Raw genomic sequence first — 19,699 nt, 5'->3', positions numbered from 1 at the left:
TGCACACCTCCATGCCAGCAGGTCCCAGGGGAGGAGCCAGGGCTGGGGCATCCCAAAATAAGGGACTTGGGATTTCCAAAATGGGCACTTAAGAGGGTGGGCTGGTGCCACAGGTGGCACTAGAGCGTCTGGACCCAGCGCACCCAGCTCCACCACTGACCAAGCAGCCAGGCACTCGGAATGTGCCAGCTGGTGAAATATTTTGGAGAAGTATTTCCCCAAGGAGAAGTCATGGCAGCTGGTTTGCAGGGAAAAGAGCAGGGAAAAGCCCTTGTTTTAGCCTCCTCCAGGCTGAAGGCTCCTAAAAAGCACTTTACACACTCCACAGTATGCTGCTGCCAGCACGTCATAACCTTGAACTTCTTTAAAAGAAAATTTGGATCCTCATTCTGGTCCCAGTTCCCTCCCAAATAGGCTGGCTGCATCTTCCCAAGGCTGTGCAGCATCTGGTGGTGCAGCACAGTCCATCTGGAAAAGGAGGATTAGGTTGCCCTGAGGCACTGAGGGCTTGGTCCTGTCCCAGGAGAATAGAGAGGGAGAAAAAGAGGGGGGGAAATGGGAAAAGAAAGGAAAATGGTGGGGGGAAAGTGTGGAGAGGGGAGGAAAAAAGAGATTAGGGGAAGTGTGGAAAAAGAGAGTTGGAAGAAGAGAAGGGAAAAATGAGGTGGATGAGAGAGCTGGGAGAAAGGAGAAAAGAGGAAAAAAAGAGATTGGAGAAGGAAAAAATGAGAGGGGGAAAGGAGAGAGAAAGAAGGGGAGAAAGGAGAAAATAGGAAAAACAAGAGGAGGGGGAAGGGAGGGGAAGAGAGGGGAAAAGAGAGGGAGACAAGGAGAGAGAGGAGAAAAGGGGAAGGGGAAGAGAAATGAAAAAAGAGAGAGAAACAAAAAGATAAAGAGAGGAAAAAAGTAGGGAAAGAGAAAAAAGAGAGGAGAAAAAAAAAGGAAAAAAGAGCTTGTCATGCAGATTTCAGACCTGCAGCATCCCATCCATGGTTAAAGAACACCGATTATATTCTCTAGGGGTCAAAGTGGGGCCAAGCGAGCAGGTTTCAAGCGACCCCGGCAGCTTGGGGTGGCTCCCTGCAGGATTTTGGGAGTGGACAGGGACCCTGCCCCAGCCCAGCTCAAAAATTCCCCCCTCCGCAGCCCGAGGACTCCCCAGCAAGAGCTGGGTGGGCAGAGATGGACAGATGGATAGACAGGCAGATGAACTAGTGGATGGACAGACAGACGGACAGCAGAGGGAGCCTCAGGCCGAGCAGTGCGCAGGAGCGTCCTCGGGACATCCCACTTTGCTGGACCCATCCCGGTGATGCCCCATCCCGGTGGCCATCTTGGCCACCAGCCCAGAGCTCACTGAGGTCTGGGCAGAGAGCGCAGGTGAGGGGTTGTCATCTGCAGCCCCTTTCCTCCCGCTGCTCAAACCTCTGGGGAGGGCCTCACAAACCACGGGGGGACCCCAGGTTCAGATCCTGAGCCCCAAAAGATGAAGTGCAACTGCAGAAAGAGTTTTAATGCCAGAGATTGAGCCACAGAGGGTAAGACACTCCCCAGGGAAGGAAACCTTGACACCAGCACAGCCTTGACAGCGGTACAGCTAGAAGGAAGGAAGGAAAAACAGAAGGGGAAGGAAAGAGGAAAGAAAGGGAAAGGAAGGGAAGAAAACTGAGAGCAGCACAGCCAGGATGCTGGAGGTGGGAGCGCTCATGCACTGAGCAGAAAAACTCAGGGACTGTCAGCAGCAGATGGCATCTATAAATCCTAATGACATTTGGGATTTTAATCCATTCTCCATCTAAAAACCCAGACAGCAGTTAAAAGGCCCTCATCGAGACGCATGCCGAGGGTGTTGCCACATCCCAAGCCACTGACCTCCCAGCCCTCGGAGAGAGGCAGCAGGACCCAGCCCATGGATGGGCACTCAGCCAGGGAAACGCGAAGGCAGGGGATAAGGATGCACGGGGCCAAGCAGGCAGGAGTGACAGCACCATCATAGCCCCAGAACTGACACAGGTGCCGGTTTGCCGGGCCAGCATTTCCCCCCACAGCCTCTAGCTGTACAACACCAGGGAGCCCCCGGGACAGCAGCATTCCTAAACATTTACTCACGGAGAGCCAGAAACATCCTCCCGGCAAATTCCTCGATAAGATAAACCATGAAAATGTCAGGACTGCCTGGGGGAGCCATCAAATAACCCTAGGGGGAAAGCACGGTGGCCGTGCCCAGACCTTACCAGATCCTCCTCCTGCTCCCAAACTGAGCAGAGCTAGATGAGGCACAGCCAGGAGATGCTGCTGACCCCCTCTGCCCCATCAGCATGAACAGGACAAGGCAGCAGAGAACTGGGGTTGGGGTGCCTTTGACCCACGAGATGCCCTGGGGGGAATGGATGGTGGAGAGGGGCCATCAACGTCCGGGCACAGCAGAATCCAAGGGAGGTCTTTAAAGGTGCAAGGAGGTCTTTAAAACACAAGGTGAGCTTGGGGTGACCTGTATCCCCCAGTCCCACCAGTGTCCCTCCCATCCTCCCTCCACAGGGGCCAAGGTCTCTGCTTCCCATCACTTGCCTCCTTCCTGGGGCCAACAACAGCCCCCAGATGGAGATAAGGTTCTAAGGTTTGGGAGGTGAGGGAAGGAATGCGACCCCCCCCCCCATCATCATCCTCCTCCACAGTTAATAAATCACCTTGCAGACTAATTGCTCCTCGGAGGGGGGAAGACTCACCTCCTCACCCCCCACCAAGGTCCTGGCTCAGCCTGGGAGATACTCCTGAGAAGCCCCAAATTTCAATCACATTCCTGGCATTTTTGCCTCAGCATGAAGCCAAAGGGGCTCCGGTAGCGCCTGGTGACCACCCTTGGGGCAGGCATGGGAGTCTACACCAGTTAATGGAGGGGGGATCAGCTGCTGTCTCCATGAGGGACAGGCAGGACATCTCCATCCCCAGGCCTCCTGGGAATACAGGGAGACCAGTGCACTCAGCATCCTGGCTCGCAGACAGATGCTGTGTGGCAGGACGAGGGGAGATGAGGGATAGGGCAGAGGATTTATGATCCACGTCAATGCCATCCCTACCTGAAAATCAGAGAAGGACAAGGCACCCAGGTAGCATACATGTCCCTAGAGCTCAAACAAAGCCTTCCAAGCCAATGAGGCCCCTCAGCCTTGCTGATTCTCTTAACTGGATATTAAACCTCCAATGTCACAGAGCAACAGACACTGTCAGCAAGTAATCCCACGCCAACTTTGAAGCCTGCACGACAAAAACTGGGAGTTGCCCATTCCCAGCTGTTTTCCAGGACTTCAGAAGTGAAGAAAATACCAACACAGCTTAAAAAACCGAATTCACCAAAGTACAGAAGAGCTACCAAATGACAGCGTACCTCAAGCTACAACAGAGCGGTACAGCATCCATCCTGTGGAACAGCATCCGTCCTGCATCTGCCACCAGCCAGGGATGCTGGGTGCCAGCTGGTCCATGCTGCTGCAGGAGGCAACTGCCACAGCTTGTGGATGCTTCACAGAGCCTCAACTTGGATTTACAGCAAGGGAAACCACTCAGCAGGTCATTAACCTCACCCTCAGCACAGCATGCAGCAAACAAAATCCAAGCTAACGTGGTTGCTGAGGGGCCAGGTGGTGAGAAAGGCTATTTTGTTAGGGAATGGACAGGAAAAGGGGGATCCGGGAGGGGGTTTTGGTTTTGGATTTCAGTTCGTCCAACCAGCCTGGGTCTTGTCAGTGCTGCCCTCCTGCAGCGCAGGTGACTTTGTTTAGCTTGGAGCCTCTGGAAGCCCCCGGCTGTGCTCGTAATAAGACTCCGTGTCTGCTCCATGGTCCTTCCACATCTTTGCACTCCTCAGACAATAGTTTGCCTGTGCTGCTGACTTTGGCAGCATTTCTAAAGTGTTGGCTCCTTCCAAAGTTTCCTCTGCACCAGGCAAACGAGTTTGGCCATCCTGCTTTGTCGTCACATCCCATTGCATCCCATCCCAGGGCTGTCTGTGGGGCACTGTGTTTCACACCAGACCTTTTGATCCCCCAAACTGGGGATTCAAGGGGGTGAGATGCCCAGCAGGCCCTTTAGGGGTGGATGCTGGGGTCATTAGCAGCCTGGATGAGGGGCCACTTAAACAGAGAAAGCCTCACCCAGCCCTTGAACTCCCCAGCATGTCCCAACATTAAAGGGAAAAATAAATCAGTTGAACACCTGGGAATTAAGATGAGCGATGACAACCTAATGTCAGCCAAGGCTGTAATCCCCCTCTCCCTATCATGTCTCCATGGACAGAGCAAGTATTTAAGCAGGAAAATTTAGATCTTTTGAGGAATTCCATGCACCACTGGAGGTGGATACTAAACGGGTCAAACAGGTTGGTGATACTTTGCTGCTCCATGCAAGTGCTGGGGAAAGCCAACAGGACCTGGATGATGCCAGAAAACACATCATCCCTTTCCAACCAACAACCAGAGCCATCATTTGACCAAATTTTTCCCTTTTTTTACAAGTCACTCGGTCTTAAAGCAAAATACAACATCGGTAAATAGCTCTAATGCACTGGAGTTCACACGACAGATGTCAAGAACAAGGAGGGGTGTAAATTGGGCTCCTGCTTGCATGAAGAAGGAGATTCCAGAACAGGTTTGCCCCCTCCTGAGCGAAGGGATGATGCCACAGTCAGGCACCATCCCAGGCATCAGCATCCCAAAGCAAAGCTGGCCAGCCCACAGGCACAATGCCACGGGCCAAGGACATGCATGCAGAACAGCGCCACAGAGATGGATCCCCATAAGCTGTTTTCTGGGATGATAAGGGTTAAAAAAAAAACCCCAAACCACACAGAAAAGCCCAGCAGGAATGCCTGAAGGGGAGGATTAGAGAGAATAGGGCCATTTCTCAGCAAAGACTATGGCAACATAAATAGAAAAGTAACATTACGCTCAAGACAGGGGCCCTTTCCCTTTGCTCCTGCCCTACAATGCCACTATTGTTTTGCTGACAACTGGTAATTATCCCAAGCTGCACACACTGGTATTCCCACCCTTTAACCGGGAGGGATTTTGCTGCCGCCCCGACCCTCTGACACCAGCAAAAATTCACATACCAGAGGGTTCAAAGGGGGGGCGGGCTGGAAAGGCTGGGTGAGCCTCACCCGGCATCATTCACAGGATCCCAGAGTGGTTGGGGTTGGAAGAGACCTCTGGGGATCATCAAATACAACACTCCCCCCCACTAAAGCAGGTTCACCTAGAGCAAGTTGCACAGGATCATGTCCAAGTGGGTTTTGAGTCTCTTCAGAGAGGGAGACCTTAGAGCCCCTTCCAGTGCCCAAAGTGGCTCCAAGAGAGCTGGAGAGGGACTTTGGACAAGGGCCTGCAGTGCCTGGACAAGGTGGAATGGCTTCCCACTGCCAGAGGGCAGGGTTAGACAGGATATTGGCAAGACGTTCTTCCCTGTGAGGGTGGTGAGGCCCTGGTACAGGTTGCTCAGAGAAGCTGCGGCTGCCCCATCCCTGGAAGTGTCCAAGGCCAGGTTGGACAGGGCTTGGAGCAACCTGGGCTACTGGAAAGTGTCCCTGCCTATGGCAGAGGGTGGAACGAGACAGGCTTTAAGGTGCCTTCCAACCCAAACCATTCTGTGATTCAACGATCTTGTGTGATTTGGGATGGTTTTGTTCCTGATGACCACAACTGGAGTTCAAGGTGCCCCAAAAAGCAGAGGGGTCTTTCCCCCCATCCCCAGTGAGGTGACACCCATCACCATCCCAGATGAAAAAATATTCACCTCTCAAATATCCAAGTCCAAGCAGTGAATCCTTTCTGGAAAAAGAAAATAAAAAATCCTAGAGGCAGGGTTTTCTTTCCTTCCTTAAAAGCTCTGGGGACCCTGAACCCCCAGGATGAAACCCTGCAGGCAGCTGCTGTCCTACTGCAAGAAGATGGGGAAGAGTCAAATCCATCATTTCTTATTTATGGGATAGAGGAGTCACAATCCCAACATTCCCTGCCTAACAGGAGGCCAGCCTGGTGCCGGCCCCAGCTCAGATAACATGATAAAAAACCCTGGAAATGCCTCAAGATGGATTAAAACATTCCCATGGTCAAAATGTAAATGCTTTTTTGCCTTTGCAGGCTGGTGCATGACCCAGAAAGCCCAGAGAAATGGCAAAAAGTGCCATTTTTTTCCTGCCACAGGCTGCAGCAGCACAGCCAAGGTTAGAGCAAGGCAGAGGACACACACAGCTGACAAAGGACCCAGCTATGAGCACCACAAGTAGCTGCCCTGGGTTTTTTTTTTTTGTATTTTATTTTCTTCTGCATTTTAATTACATGATAGCAGAAGCTTCTTCCTAACAGAAAAGCTGGAAACCAGTTTTTCCTGCAGCAAAGCCAATTCCACAAATGCTAGCAGTGACCTGTGAAGATGAAAAAAAAAAAAGCCCCATAAATCAGCAGAGTAACATCTTCCCTTCCTTGCAGCGTCACCCGCCTATTTCACTGGGCTGGGATGTTATTTATTGTTGTTTTAAGCACCAAAGAGAAAAGAAAATGCTCCTAAAACCCCACTTAACCCATCCCAGCTGCAGAGAAAAAAAATCCCACATAGGCAGGAGCTATGCTACGGGACTCCGGGCAAGCTTCAGCCTGTCTCCACAGCTCCCAACTGGGATTTGAGGGAATGAAACCCCCCATTCTCCCAACCCCGGAGCCTCGCCAGCTCCTCGCCTAATTAAAGCATGTGGCCGCTTGCAGGGTGGAAAGCCGGAGCACCGAGGCTCCAGTGCCTCCAGAGTGAACCCTACCACTGGACCAGCACCATGCCTTGAAGGATGCTGGAGCCTGGATGAGCTTCTGGGGTTGTATTGGGAACCAGCCAGTTCCAGCTCCTCTCCATCAGAGAGGCAAAGTTTAAACCCAGATTTTGCTCTTCAAACCACTTTTGGTTTCTTTGCACCTCACATTCGGGGATATCAGAGCTCAGCGGGATGGGGGGAATAACAAGGATGGGAAAAAAATTTGCACAAATCGTGGGAGAAACGCTGGCTGTCCACTACGCAAGGAAAAGAGGGCAGGAGAAAGCCCGGAAAGGGGCCACTGGGAAAGCAGAGGAAAGGCTTAAAAAGATTAAAACAGGACAATGTTATCAGGCAGCTACCCCATGGCCCTGTGCCATGGATGCAGGGGGCTCTGACTGCCTGCTCCGGATGCACGGCACCCACTGAAGAAACACCCATCAGATGTCTGAGTGCTGAACTCTGGCACCAGCTGCACCTCTGAACCCAGACACGGGCGGTGAAGCACCACCAGTAACACCTGGGAGCAAACTGGGGTCAATCAAGAGATCGAGCAGCAACTGTCAGACGCAAAGATTAAATAGCAAAACAAAGGAAATGGGAAATATTTTTGCTCCCGACCAAAGCAGACTGGTGTTCCTGCCACTGCAGTTCGCCCTGAGGCCAGAGGGATGTCAGGGGTTAATAGCTATCCCTGCACAGTGATTGTGCCAGCCGGAGTGGTGGGATGTCTTGGGAGACCTGAGCATTGGGATGCAGGGGATGTTCAGGGAGACCCATTTCCACCACGAAAGTCAGATTTACAGTGATACAGGCTGTCACAAGGTCCTGGTGTGGTCGAGGTGAAGCTGGTGCATCCAGGTGGGCTGGGCCTGGCCGTGGAGCACCCCACTCCAGTGTGATCCCCACACCAGGCCTGGAGTCCATCTTGGGGCAGAGATGCTTCACCACCAGCCCACCCATCCCTGGGATGGATGCAGACCAGGTAAAACATCCATCAGCCTGTTTTATCACCCGTATCCTAAATTTCCCTGCCGCTGGACTGACGTTAACCACCAGGAGCTGTTGGCACAGCCTGGGGCAGGCACAGGGAGCAGGACCAGGAGCCCGGCCCACCTCTCCCTGATGCCTGGCCATGCGGAGCGACACACATCCGGACCACCGGCCTGGGATGGAGCGGGATCCAACCAATGTCCGCTTTACACCACAGCGTTAATCCTGTTGCTAGGACACCCACGGGCGAAAAAATACAACACTTGTCGGATTAGCGTCTAGACGAGCTGACCTTTCCCTCCGCTGGTGAGGTGGGACCGCACAAAAATCAGGCCCCCGTTGGCTAAAAGGAGGGGTTCTGTTTTCTGTTTTGTTTTGGTGTTTGTTTTTTTTTTCCCCAAGATGGGAGCCAAGGAGGGAGGGACATCACTGTCACTGAAAGAGTCATTTCACTACCTGCTGCCAGAGAGGGATGTGCAGGAGACCAACCTGGGGCTTGCAACCTGCTGCCAAGCCTGGGCTTTACCCAGCAACTCGGCTGACAAAAGAGCCTTTCATGAGAGGGGGCGATGTCAACTCTGCAATTAGCAGGGGAAAAGAAAAAAGAGCCAACTCTGCAATTAGCAGGGGAAAAGAAAAAAGAGCCGAAAGAAGATTATTACCTCCAGCAGTTGCCTCTGGGGGCCCCTCTCCAATGGTTTCCTTAACTCTTTCAGCTGAGCCCAAGGAGAAGGTGGGAAAGGAGCCACCAACATCAGCAGTGGCTGGCTGGATCCAGGGTGGCACCTCAGCCTCACAGGATGCCATGAGGAGGCCCATTCCCTTGGGTGTCCTGGGACCCAGAGGGAAGCAGGACCACCACCCTGTTGCATCCCAGCTGGGAGGGAACCATGATATCTCCATCCAGCCCAGCGCCGTGAGAGTCCCGGCAGGATCATACGCTGACCTCAGCAACCACATCCTCGCTCAAGCCATCGTGACAGAGAGCCCAGCCCAGCTCAGCCCAGCCCCCTGGGTCTCACACAGGATGGGGGATGCCAGGACTCCCCCACACCCTCCACCTTCATGGCCTGACATCTCCACCTCCCCACCAAAAAGATGCAATCACTTGTTAAAATAAAAACCCACATGCTTTTATCAGATGGTGTCCTGGTTACCCCTCCAGGCATCTTGTCCCCCAAGGAAATCCAGGAAAAGGTCACCTGAGTGAGAGCGGCTCGCCCTGCCGGTGCCACTATCCCTTATCCCAAGTCATCCCTGCAAAAAGCAATCTGGAGAGTAAATCCCTGACCTGGCCTCCAGCCTCCAGAGCCTTTGATATGCAAGAGACCAGCCTGAGCACAGGGTGGAAACAGGTAGGGACAGCTCACCTGTCTGCCAGGAGATGCTCTGTGAGCACTGCTTTCCAGGCTTCCAGGTGAAGTGGCACTGAGGTACCTGCTCCTGAGGAGCCAGACAAGGCTTCCCCACGTCCCAAAGATGCCCCTGAGGGCTGGAGCACTGTGCTTCTCTCCGTGCAGAGATTTAACAGCAAGCTCCAGGTACAGAGGTCCCCCAAGCAGCTGCAGAAGTAACAACTGGTTAATCGAATCCTGCATGAAGTCTGAGCTATCTGGTCCAGTGGAAGGTGTCCTTCCCATGATAGGGGTTTGGAATGAGATGAGCTTTGAGGTCCCTTCCAACTCAAACAATTTTATGAATCCAACAGTAAAAGCCAAAAATCACATGCATGTTGCTGCCACACGCCTCTCTCCATCCACAATGCCAGTGGCTTGGACTTTCTCCCACTCCTCGATATTCATGGGGATTTCACTGAAATCATTGCAGGTTTCTTCTCCACCACCTCCCACCCATCAGAGCGCCCCTGAGTCCCAGCTCTCAGCAGGACAGGGCACATCAAACCCTTCTGCTGTCTGGGGAGATGCCAGCACCAGCAGGAGGGTACCACAAGGAGTTCTAGAACTCTGTGTCCCCCACAGGTCCTGGGTCTGGGCAAGCCCATTCCCTTGAAGGGACAGTAACTACTGCCACCCTATCCTGGGAATGGTTTTAGGAGTGGGGCAGAGGTCCTAGGGTGTTTCCCCAGGAGGGAGCAGGGAGATGACCCCATGTTGGGGTTTGGCGAGGACCCTCGGGAGTGATGGCCCCCCCCAGACCAGGCTAACCAAGAGTGTTCATCACCAAGTGAGTCCAGGATCTCTATCCACACCCAGCAGGAGCTGAGAGTTCCCCAGGACAGGGGTCCTGGCCCCTCTGGAAAGCATTTTGGGACCACAGGGGAAGCTGCAAAGGTGCCTTCCTACCATGCCACAAGGGAGCACCGCCAGCTTATCTGGGGTTATCAAAAAGGTGCTGTTTATCCAAAAGTCAACAATCTCCAACTCAATTAAGTTACAGACTAACAAAGTGGGTGGGAAAGAATAAATTTGTTTGATTATAGTGTTTCCCAGAGGGAAGGCAGGTGGCTAACTTAGAAATTATAAACTCAGAGATAGCTTCAAGAGCCGTTGGGCTGTCAGAGATTTATGCCAGTGGGAAGAGCATGGATGATGATGCTGGATTCCAGTGCCCTGGCTCCTATTCCCACCCCAGGCTGTTCGAGTAGCCTCCCACAACCTGGGGACAGGGTCAGAGGAACAGCCAGATCTTCCAGTCCCTGGGGAGGAGGAAACCAGCAGATTGAGTTTGGGAATAAAATAAAAGTACAATAAAATCCATTAATGACCAATTTCCATCTTAGAAAAGGCGATGCCAAAAAAAAGCAATAAAAATTCCAAAAAGCAACCTTTTTAAGTGGAAACTAGCAGAAACGGGATGTTCCGGACCAGATGTTGTTTGCTGAGAAAGCCCCCAGCGCAGGGAACGCTCCTGCCAAACAGCACTGCCGGCCAAAGCCAGAAGCACAGCAAGTCTCTGGAGCCTTGTCCTTGGAGCAGGCCCATCCAGCAGCCCTGTGGGGTGCTGGTATCCTGCTCCTCTCCCAGCACTTTTTTAGGATGTTCCCACCTTTGAGTTGATGGGAACCACTCCTTCACCCCCGACGGGTTTATTAACCACACTCATACTTCAAGGACTCCAAATCCATATTAAGGCAATGCCGGAGCCCTCATTAGCTGTACACATTTCCAAACCATTTTCTAACCCCGTTCAGCTCCTTGTGTTTCAGTTATATATTTGGCAACAAGCTCTCCAGATTAATCAAGTTTGATACTAAAAGCCAAAAAGCCACACACGTGCTGCTACCACATTCCTTTCTCCATCCACGAAGTTGGGGACTTGCTCCCACTCCCCAATATTTAAGCAGATTTTGTACCAGCTGAAATAACTGCAAGTTTCTTCTGCACCACCTTCCTCCCATGAGTGTCTCCCCTGAGCCCCAGCTCTCAGCAGGTCAGGGCAGATCCTCCCGAGGGTGGCAGCAGCAGCGCTTCTCCACACACATCAGTACCCAAGGGATGAGGAATGTGGCTGGAGGACAGGAAAGTCAGTGAGGGCATCCCACAGCTAGCAGAGAAGAGTCCAACCAATAGATGGGGTGAGGTGGAGCCCATCTGTTGCAGAAGATCACAGACTGGTTTGGGCTGAAAAGGGACCTTAAAACCCATCTCATTCCACCCCCTGCCATGGTAGGGACACCTTCCACTAGCCCAGGTTGCTCCAAGTCCCATCCAACCTGGCTTTGGACACTTCCAGGGACAAGGCAGTCACAGCTTCTCTGGGCAACCTGTGCCAGTGTCACATCACCCCCACAGAGAAGAATTTCTTCCTCATATATGCTGCCTCCAGGCTGCACACGCAGTCAGAGAAATGCACAGGACACTCTTGGAAAGGATTCCTCTCCAATGCTTTCCCAAATGTCATCAGATACACCAGAAGACCATTAAAATGTTTTATTAATCCCATACCTCTGGGCTGCTGATATACATCGATACTTAATCCCAGATGTCTCCTTCAGTGCTTTGAACTCTCCACTGAAACGCCAGAATTAATTCTTTTCCTGGTAAACTATCACACTTTGGAAGAGACACAGCGCACTTACTGGGATTGTTATTCCAGGGCTTAGAGCATCATCTCTAACAGTCACCATGGCCCAGAGCAGTGCAGGAGAGAAGCTGGTGTCTCTGTCACAGAATGGTTCAAGTTGGAAGGGACCTTAAACCTCATTGTGTTCCACTCCCCTGCCACGGTCAGGGACACCTTCCACTATCCCAGGTTGCTCCAAACCCCATCCAACCTGGCCTTGCACACTTCTAGGGATGGGGCAGTCACAGCTTCTCTGGGCAACCTATGCCAGGGCCTCACCACACTCACAGGGAAGAATTCCTTCCTAATATCCCATCTAACCCTCCTCCCTTCAGTGCGAAGCTATTCTCCCTTGTCCTGTCACTCCAGGCCCATGTAAAATGTCCCTCTCCCTCCTTTTTATAAGAGGGTGCAGCCTTGGCTCAGTCCTCACCCCCCGCTCCACATGCTCCTGCCTCCTTAAAAAGAAGCAGTGACATCCCCCCACTAGAGCAGAGCCTGTTTCCCAGCAGCACATTTATCTGGTCGGGGATTTTTTTAAGCCACGCGATGACGTCCGAAGCAGGATTGCAAAATGTTTTCTCCAAGGGCTTGGATTTGCTATTTAACAGCACCCAAATTGTGTCGCCATAAACACTGGAAGAAGAGGTTAGTCCAGCTGCAGGCCAAAATAAATAGGGAGCAATGTCATCAAGAGTCTGCTATTCAGAGCCAAAAAAACCCACTTCTCCAGAACCTGGGAGTGTATGGGCAGGATTTTCCACTGGCCACAGGGAAAAGCAGCTCAGCTCTCCATCCTTTTACGGACATGCACCTGTGAGGAGGGAGGGTCCCAGGCACTCACAGACACACAGGGCCAGAAGACACGACATGGAAATCTAAAATCAAGTCAGAGCTCTGGGAGAATGGAGGTTGTGGATGGACCAAGTCCAGGTACAGAGCTGGAAAAATACTGGGAAAATTAGGATTAGGACATGAAAAGGTTGCGTGCACCAAGGCAAGCAAACTCCTGTCTGGGAGGGCAGCCACTCTGCAGGAATACTTAGTCTCTTCTTAAACCCAGTTTCCAGCCCAAAAGTGCCATCCAAGCAGGGCCACTTCATTTTTGTTGCCACCTCCTCAGGACAGGCAGGAGGGATGGGAGCCACCTGCCAGAAAATGATGGACTGGAAGCCCAGAGGTGCTGCAGGACCATGTCCACAGCCTTGGCTCCTTCCAGCTGCTGGAAGCTCAGGGCAGCTCTCCCTCCCCAGCAGTTTCCACAGCACAGAGCTTCGGCAGAGATAAGGCTTTGTAAACATAAGTCCTTCCAGCTGATAAGGAGATGAAGAGCCTGCGGAGCTTCTGGAGCACAGCATCCTCCTCGGAGCATAGCATCCTCCACAGTCCCTCCAGCCCATCCGGGGAGCCTCGGCAATCAAACGATGCTGTCGGACCTGAGAGGTGCCAACCATTCCCAAACCAAACCTGTGATGCCGAGTGCTGCCTGTGGCCATTTTCCACAGCCCTTCCCCTAGTCTTTCAAAGGGATTCCTAAAATAACCAGTTAGGAAAGCTCTGATCCACCTGTCAAAACACCCCAGGGACCAATGGCAGAGCCCTTGTGTCCCAGGCTGTAAATCGCTGAAGGCACATGTTTGTGAGGAATCCTAGCCATCAGGACCCAGGACCCACGACCAATTGGAGATGAAAATAAAATCAGGAATGAGTCTCTCCACTGGCAGCAAGTGGCTTCAGCACCTGCTGTCTATAACAGAGGGAGGAGGCACTTTGAATTCCCAGGTGCTGCCTTGCTCCTTCAGCAGCAGCAGCAGAGCTGGATATACTTGCTCATCCCAGCCCCAAACTGGTGCACAGAAAGTCGGTGCAAGAGAAGATCATAGAATCATTACTCTTGGAAAAGACCCACAAGATCACTGAATCCAACCATTAACCCAGCACAGCCAGTTGCACCACTAAACCATATCAATGAGAGCCACATCTACACATTTTCTGAACGCTTCCAGGAATTGTTATTCCATCACTTCCCTGGGCAGCCTGTTCCAATGTTTGGCCGCCTCCGTCACCAGACTGGGGAGGCCTGGCCAGCTTTGTAAACCCCCACTGTTGGGGATCCCCCATCTCCAGGGCCCTGGCATTGGATTGCCCTGCTTGGGAATGGGGTTTCCCCCAGTGTCTGACCCAGCCTATGCATGAGGGACACCCACAGCAGACAGACTCTGTGATTTCTCCCACCTTCTCCAGACTGGACCCATGGCAGCATCCCTGCAGCATCCTCATGGCTACATGCCCTTCCTGAGGAATCCCAGAGATCCACTGATAAGAGGTAAACCCAGCCTGGAGCAGCTAAGCCTCCAAATTTGAAAGGCAGGGAGATAAACAGAAAGCTTATCTCCATGCCAGGAAGGCCTTAGGAGCAAACATTCCCCAGGAGCCATCACAAAGGCAGGCTGGAAGAACAGGCCCTGCAGTCCTTGGACATTGAACCAAGGGAAGGGGAAAAAAAAAAAAGAAAAGAAAGGAAAAAAGCCACACCAACCCGCTGAATTCCTCTAAAACTCGATCCACAGCCTGCCTTTGGAAGACAGCCAAGTCAGCTGGGTGAAACGGGCACCTCCCTGCCAGCGGTGACCGGCGCCGGCCACACTCCCCCTCACTCCCCCCCCGCCCCCCCCCGTGCTCAAATGCCATGTGAAACCTCCTGAGGTCCCCCAGTGTGGCTGCTCAAAGGTGGGGGGATGCACCTTCAGCTCAGCAAAGGGTCCTGACCAACCCTGAGCACCCAAGGGAGCAAGGATGCTGATGGAGAAGGGGTGGGAAGGGCAAGGATAACTCTGAGTAACCACTATTAAAAACCAGCTCCTGGCCCTCCAGCTCAGCCGCACTGGACAGTCTCCAGGGACCTAAAATAGCCAGTGCAGGATTTCACATGGGAACAATGTTCCCATCTCTGCAGATTTCCAAGGGGAGCTTTGTTCCCGTGGTTCCCGGGTAGGCAATCCATGCCACCAAAAGCAGCATCATAAATCTAGCCTGGGGCACTTGGAGAGCTTCCCCCAGTATTCCCGGACATGCTCTGGCAGTGCTGGGCATCCTCGTTGCCCCAGACAGCCTCTTTCCCTCCACAACATGACCCAGCTGCCCACGGAGCAGTGCCAGATCTGTTCTTAGAAGACACAAACCCTTGGTCCAGTAAATAATCCACTGACTTTACAACCGACTTCCAGCTCGCCTCCACCTGGGGACACCACTAACCAACACACCATGCCAGCCTGTGGTGACACAAAGGGACACAAGTGATGCCTCTTAATACAATGGCACAAGACAACCAGACCATTACCCTGGAGAAAACCCACTCTCTCCCGCTTTTTGGATTGCTTGCAGCTCAGCTGCTTTGGCAAGCGGGGTTCCTGGGATACAAGTGGGGCAGCTCCCTGTTTCAGCCATGGCTGCTCCCGTCTCCGGGCACTGGGCACTCATCCAGACACCGGCTGCGAGGAGAGGAGGGGCTTTCATCCCGCCTGGCAGCCAGGAGGAAGCTTCCCTGGTAGTGAGGTAAAGTTCACCAGAAAAACAGGCAGTGGGAGAACCAGCTCGTGTGCCTTGTGGGGAAAGAAGGGCTGGAAAGCTGAGTCAGCACTGAATTCCCCTCTCCCGGGGCACCAGCAGCTTGGAGGTGGGATGTTTCATGGTTTCAGGGAGCCCCGAAGGGAGGGAAAGCCCGGAATGGTATGAGAGGTGTTGCATCCCCAGGGCACACACTCGCGGCTTCCGGCCACTCACAGCACTTTCAAGGACAGGCAGCCACAAGGAGGACTTGTGGAGAAACCGCTAACACATGGAGCACGGCCACTTTGAGGCAACACCATCTCCTCTATCCCACAGCCAGCATGGACCAGATAAATCACTCTCATTCCAGGGAACTGCAGCCAGGGATTTCCCCCAGCATCCTTCGCCGCTGATGGGATGGGACACACGGAATCCCCACGTTCAGCAACCACGAGGCCGTTGAAGGGGTGCGTGCGGGGATCATTCCCAGCGTTGGGAACCAGGACTGAGCACAGCATTTGGCCCGAGGGGAGACTCCACTCCCCATTCCTGCTGAGGAGCGCATCCCAGGGGATAGGGGCTTCAGGACAGCGAGGGGCCGTGGGACCCCGGGCATAGCGACAGGGACCCCCCTCCCCAGCATCCCGCAGCATCCCGCGCACGTTACCCGGCTCCTGGGAAGTGGCGGGGACCAGCAGGACAAAGAGCCCGAGCAGCAGCCGCGGCGGGGGGCACCTGCGGGGAGGGAAGGGGAGAGAGAGGTTACCCACGTTCCCGCCGAATCCGGGGCGCCCCCCCGACTTGCAGCACCACCCTGGGGTCCCCCCACGGTTACACCGGGGACCCCAAGGCCCAGAGGCTGCAGGGTCCTGCCCCCCTCCTCTCCCGGGGCACCGGGGTTCCCGCGCTGCCGGCGCCCCACACCCCGGCGGCTCCAGGGTCCTGGTGCCCACCTTCCCCGGTGTCCCGACGGTACCGACCCCTCTGGCGTCTCCTCAGGGTTACACCGAGGACCCCCCGCCCCGGCGGCTCCAGGGTCTTGGTGCCCCCCTCCACGGCGGCTCCGGGGTTCCCGCACTACCTGTGCCCCGCCCCGCGGCTCCAGGATCCCAGTGTCTCCCAGACCCGGCGCCTCCAGGGTCCCAGTGTCCCCCTGCCCCCGTGCCTCCAGGGTCCTGGTGCCCCCCCTGCCTATCCCCGACGGCTGCAGGGTCCCGGTGCCCCCCGCGCAGTCCCCGGCCCCGCGGCTCACCCTGGGCGCATGGTGCCCGCTCGGTGCCGGCAGCGCGGCTCGGCTCCGCTCCGCTCGACGCGCCGGGACTCGGCACGGCCCGGGGGGCGGGGAGGGAGGGGAGGGGCGGGAGGGGCGGCCCGCCTTGGGCGAGTGAGCCGGGGCCGGGGCTCAACCCGCCCCCAGCCCCCGATCGCGAGGTTTGAACGGTCTCTGGTCTCCTGCAGCAGGGAGGGGGTCGGGGACACCCCCCGGGGATGGGTGTGCTGGAGGGGCACAGCTCGGCTCCCCGAGGAGCATCCCTCCCCAGGAGCATCCCTCCCTGAGGAGCATCCCGCCCCTCCCCAGGGCGCCGGGGAGCACCCTCACCCCCAAAGGGCACCCGCCGCCCGCAGGACCTGCCCTGGCACCTCCTGCTTCAGCAAGCCCGCGGGTTTCGGCTCGCAGGCCAGGTCTGGTCTTGAAAGAGGGAGTGAATCAGCGAGCTGAGCTCACTCCCTCGCCAAGCACCTATGCGAGCCCTTGGGGTACAGAGCAGGGCTGGGTGATCCCAGCATGGCACCCCGTGTCCTCCCTTCCCTGCTCTTCACTCCCCCCCACTGTGAATGAGGGGCTTGGGAGCTACACGATCCTCCATCCTTCATCATGCGGTGAACCAAGCCCAGCCTGGCAGGTTGAGGAGTCTAGGGAGCCCTGGGCACTCTCCCGGGTCAGCCCTTGCTGGAGGCTGCAATGCCAGACCCAGGGTGGCAATGCACCTCACCTTGCCTTTCTCATGCTGGGAAAGGAGTTAAAGCTCGGGCTGCTGCCCACTTTAATCTCCTCCCCTTACCGCAGCTTTCATCTCCTTCCAGCCCCAGCCCCAGGATTATCCCAGCAGGATAATCCCCACAAAACCTGCTGCCACACCTTCCTTTGTCTTCCGCAGCATTTTAGTGCCCCGCGGCAGCAAAAACTTTCTGAAATCCAAGCCCTGGAAACTTCCAGGGGATCTAGAAGTGATTCACTAATGATGGCAGAGGCGTGTTTAGTCTAAGCCAGGGTTTGGATCCAGCAGGATAAACCATGACATCCAGCTGCTCAGCTCTGTGCTCACAAGCGGTGCATGCTATCCGAATTTTGGCTATAAATCTTTTAACAGCGCTTTGCACCACAGAGCCAAAGGCACTCTCTCGGCACGACCCCAGGCTGGGGACAATGAATAGACACCGAAGCTGCCTCTTGTTTGGCTGCAGAATGATTTCACGTGGTCGAGACTGTTAAATTTATGCTTTCCCAGCTGGATGCTGAGTGATTTACCATCCCCTTTCTTCTCCCGCAGCTGGATTCCTTCCCTCCAGGTAGGTATTGGAGTACCTGAGCTACACAAAAGGCAACACGTGGCAGCTCTGAGTCACTGGGCTGCCATTCTGCGCAGGGTTTTTGGAGGGGTGAATGTGCTGCAGGGCCTGGAGAGCATGGAGCAAGGGGGAGGAGGATCCTGGGGCAAGGATGGTACTTGGAAAAAAAATCTCCTTGAAAATGGAAAATGATCCTGCCTGATAGCAGAGGTCTTGTCTTTTAATGGGCTGGATAAATGCTCCATTGGAGTGGGAGAGCCTGTGGGCAGCTCTGGGAAGGCTGCTGTAGCCATTGCTTTAACTCCCTGCTTTAACGGGGAGATTCTGGCCCTTCCTAAAGTTATCAGCACTGCCAGGGCCAGGAGGTGCGAACCTGCTCAGGGCTACACTGACTGCCTGCCGAGACCTTCCCACACACCGAGCACAGCGATGTTATCGCTGGGTGCAGGTGAATGTGGAGCTGTATTACATCCCAAACTTCCTCCTTGCTGCACCTCTGGACTCTCCCCAGCCTGGCCGAGCTCTCCTGGCTCCTTCTGTGCTCGTTCACTGGGACAGGTTCAAGCATATCACCTTTTGCCACCTTCCTATCTCCCCTGTGCCTGTGCACAGGTCTCAGCCCTGGTGCTGTCCCCACTGCTGTGGGCTGTGGACTCCCCAGCAGACCTCCATGCAAAGCCTGGATGACACCAGGGCAGTTTCCCATCATAAAATTTCCTCCTGCTGCGCTTTAAAGTCCAAGAGCCACGACGGATAATGAGGCTCATCTTTTCCCAAGCAAACAAACACTGCCCACTGTGAGGGGGGGAGACATGCTGCCAGGGAGGCAGCTCTTTCGAAAGCCAACCAAATGGAAACCAGCAGTGCTCTGATGGTGGCTCAGCAGCTCACAGCCCAGAATTCCCAAGCCCCAGCCAAAAAGGCCCTCCTACTCCGCAGGCTTCCAGTAAACCTTTGGCATTTTTCATCTCTGCAGGGCTCCTCCAATGTCCTGCTGTCTCCCCACCCCTGTGCCTGGCTCCCACCTGCATCCCGTGGCTGGTGGTCCCAATGCTGCTGGGTGGCCCTGGGCAGGGACACCCTGGTGTGGGGACAGAGGGGCTGCCCCAGCTCCCAGCACAACCCCTGCCAGTTCAGCAGCTGGGACAGCACGACCGCCAAAAAATGTCACCCTGGCAACCCTGTGGGACACTGGCCTGTTTTTCCCTCCTTTGGGAAGAGGGGAGGGGTTGGAAACTGTCTGCTGTGGTCCAAGTGTGTCCCTGGCAGTGGCAATGGGGCTGGCACTCATGGCCAGTGTCCATGTCCCTCTCCTGAAATGGCTTCGGCACGGTGACTGACTCTACACTGGGAAGGGCAGCGTGTCCCCAGACTGCTGGGTGGCCCAAGGAGCTGTGACCCATGTGCCATGCGAGCGTGGAAGTGCCAGCGAGTACCATGAGCTGTCACCATTGCCAAAAAAACATGGCTTATGCACGGTTGCCTTGAGATGCTCTGGCAACCTGCTCAGTCCCGCTGCCAGCATGCAGAGTGAGGAGGCTGGGGAGCAGTGGGAGACGTAGGAATTGGGTCAGGGGGGCAATGAAGACAAGAAGGCAGAGGACAATATTTGGCAAGTGTCCCTGCAGAGCAACAAAGGCTGAAGCATGCAGACAGAGCAGAAAACCACTGACAGGCAGGGCTGTCCCATCTGTGCCAGTCCCCAGGCAGAGGCCCATGGCTGGTCCTGCCACTTCGATGTGCGATTTGTCCCTGTGAAAGCCACTA

The 19,699-nt window shown here is 54.6% G+C and overlaps 1 protein-coding gene across 1 annotated transcript in view; it reads right to left on the bottom strand.

Annotated features, from left to right (window-relative positions):
* Positions 1-16,673, bottom strand: part of COL18A1 (collagen type XVIII alpha 1 chain) — a 38,073-nt gene extending 21,400 nt beyond the window's left edge. Inside the window, exons 1-2 of the mRNA XM_027751984.2 lie at positions 16,614-16,673; positions 16,029-16,096 (exon numbers count right to left, since the gene is read on the bottom strand). Coding sequence (XP_027607785.2) covers positions 16,029-16,096; positions 16,614-16,624 — 79 coding nt within the window. The 5' untranslated portion in view covers positions 16,625-16,673. The remainder of the gene's footprint in view (positions 1-16,028; positions 16,097-16,613) is intronic.
* Between the last annotated feature and the right edge of the window lie 3,026 nt (positions 16,674-19,699).

The sequence above is a fragment of the Pipra filicauda genome, unplaced genomic scaffold (assembly GCF_003945595.2).
Source record: "Pipra filicauda isolate LSUMZ 115617 unplaced genomic scaffold, ASM394559v2 scaffold21_size4447388_pilon, whole genome shotgun sequence".
NCBI classification, from domain to species: domain Eukaryota; kingdom Metazoa; phylum Chordata; class Aves; order Passeriformes; family Pipridae; genus Pipra; species Pipra filicauda.
Note: the sequence above shows the minus strand (reverse complement) of the source record. Positions and strands in the feature narration are given on the sequence as shown.